The sequence below is a fragment of the Chrysochloris asiatica genome, unplaced genomic scaffold (assembly GCF_000296735.1).
Source record: "Chrysochloris asiatica unplaced genomic scaffold, ChrAsi1.0 scaffold00003, whole genome shotgun sequence".
Classification (NCBI taxonomy): Eukaryota; Metazoa; Chordata; class Mammalia; order Afrosoricida; family Chrysochloridae; genus Chrysochloris; species Chrysochloris asiatica.
Genome location: NW_006408521.1, coordinates 26,667,320 through 26,669,362, shown reverse-complemented (window position 1 = coordinate 26,669,362; position 2,043 = coordinate 26,667,320). Strand labels below are relative to the sequence as shown.

Here is a 2,043-nt window from a genome sequence, read left to right as displayed (position 1 = left end):
GTCACCTCTCTTTGGAATGGGCATAAATATTGATCTCTTCCAATCAGTCGGCCAGATAGTTGTCTTCCAAATTTCTTGGCAGAGAAAGGAAGCTTTACTTCTTCACAAAGTAAATAATACTCTGGGTTGAACATCTTTGCCTTTTTAATCAAGTTGTTTTTTTACTTGCAGTATTAAGAATAGTTTTCCAAGTGTGCTAAGTTATAATTTATTTCCCTACCTATCATACTTCTGGTCCATGGGATTACATTTTAAATGCCATGAATGAGGTCAACTCCTTAATTTAACTTCAGATTTTTTCCCTCTAATCACAGGCCATGGGTTTTGCCTATTTTAGAGGGGGCTTTACAAAATTAGTGGAAAACTCCGTTATCTTTCAATTCCATTTTCCTCGAACCTTTTGAAGTCCTCTTGTGTTTTTGGTGCAGGAATGCTGAATATGTGATGGGAGATCATAGAACATACAAAGTTCATTCAATCTTGTGTTTTAAAATCTTATATAATTGTTTCTTATAACATAAAATATTTGGTAAATCATGATTGGCAATAAGTACTTGGCTTTATAAATGGGATCATTGCTCTGCCCAAATAACATTGTTCATTTCAAGTTGTGTATTAGTAGACTCATTAAATTACCTTCACTTATGGACCCATGTTTTCTCTTTTGTAGGGAACAGCATGCCATTGATCTATATAAGCAGCTAAAGCACAGGCCTCCAGGTAAGAAGACACTTTTATCACCGTACAGGAGCACACTATGCAGTCATCCTTAGCCTAACAAATCCGGGGGATTGAATTCTGAATAGGTTGCAACATAAATTCAAGTTTTGCTACTACGATTGGGATGTTCATGTTACAACAGCATTGAGCTTGTGAGATCTTAAGAAATTAAAAAGGGAACATAATTAAGAAACTTGAGGCAGAAAATTTTTTAAAAGGGAAGTAACATGAATGGAGAAAGGAAAAAAGGAACTCACAAAAGTGGAAGAGAAAGCAAAACAAAGTGTGGAAAGAGAAAAATAACTGCTGACATATGCTTTGCACTGTTTAGGATTAGAGGGGTTGGAAAGTGTGTGATGTTTTGGGGTTCTGGTGTGCAGTATGATTAGAGGGACGTCCATATGCTGGGCCAAAAGCTGTTTTTCATTGAAAACTATGCTTTCATTTGCACTGGCCATTGATTGCATGTTTCATTAGTAAAACATTACATGTTTCCTGTTGACCACATGGTCTGCTGCAAAGAGTACTGGATTAGGAATCAAAAGGCCTTTTACTCTCAATTGGGCAGTTTGCTAAATTACCTCAGTGCTGAGGAAGTAGCTCTGACTCATAGCGACCCTGAATAGGGTTTCTAAGGAACTGGTGGGATTGCACCACTGACCTTGTGGTTAGCAGTCCAGTGCATATCCTACAGCACCACAGCAGGACTCCCTCTTGTGTTTAATGAGGTTGAAATACAGCTTTTCTGAGTCAGCAAGTATATTATGGCAATGCACTTAAAATGATGTTTGTGAAATGCTTTGAAAACAAAAAAGTATAATGCGCCTGTCATTACTCTTTACTTAAGTTGATTTGTGTTCAAGGGTTACAGAAGAAATAAAAGGTGATGTCTAGGCCTCAATTTGCTATATACTTAAATTGTAGAAAATAATTAACATTAGTTTTACATTTCAAAATTGGCAAGGATAGCAGCAATACATGGAGATTTATAAATATGAAATTATATTTAACAAATAACGTGATCTTCTCTACATTAGTTTTCATAACAGTGGAATTCAAGTTATTTCCACAAACAGTTATGAGGCACAGATAAAAAAGGCACCTAACCCAGGTTAGGGATTGTTTGAGGAGGTTGCTTGTATGAAACGACATTGCTTGTATGAAATGACATCTGAGAGAGCCTTAGAACCTAAGTAGAGTAGACAAGCCAAAGAAAGGCTGGGTTTTCTTCAGCTACCTTAGCTAAAAAGGTTCTGAGACAGACTGACTGCAGCAGCAGATCTGACAAACCTTCTTTGCAAGTGTTTCTGCATTAAAATACCT

At 36.8% G+C, this 2,043-nt stretch overlaps 1 protein-coding gene across 1 annotated transcript in view; it reads left to right on the top strand.

Moving 5' to 3' along the window:
- Positions 1 to 2,043, top strand: part of CHUK (conserved helix-loop-helix ubiquitous kinase) — an 83,712-nt gene that overhangs the window by 72,944 nt on the left and 8,725 nt on the right. The window contains exon 16 of the mRNA XM_006831465.1: positions 671 to 720. Coding sequence (XP_006831528.1) covers positions 671 to 720 — 50 coding nt within the window. The remainder of the gene's footprint in view (positions 1 to 670; positions 721 to 2,043) is intronic.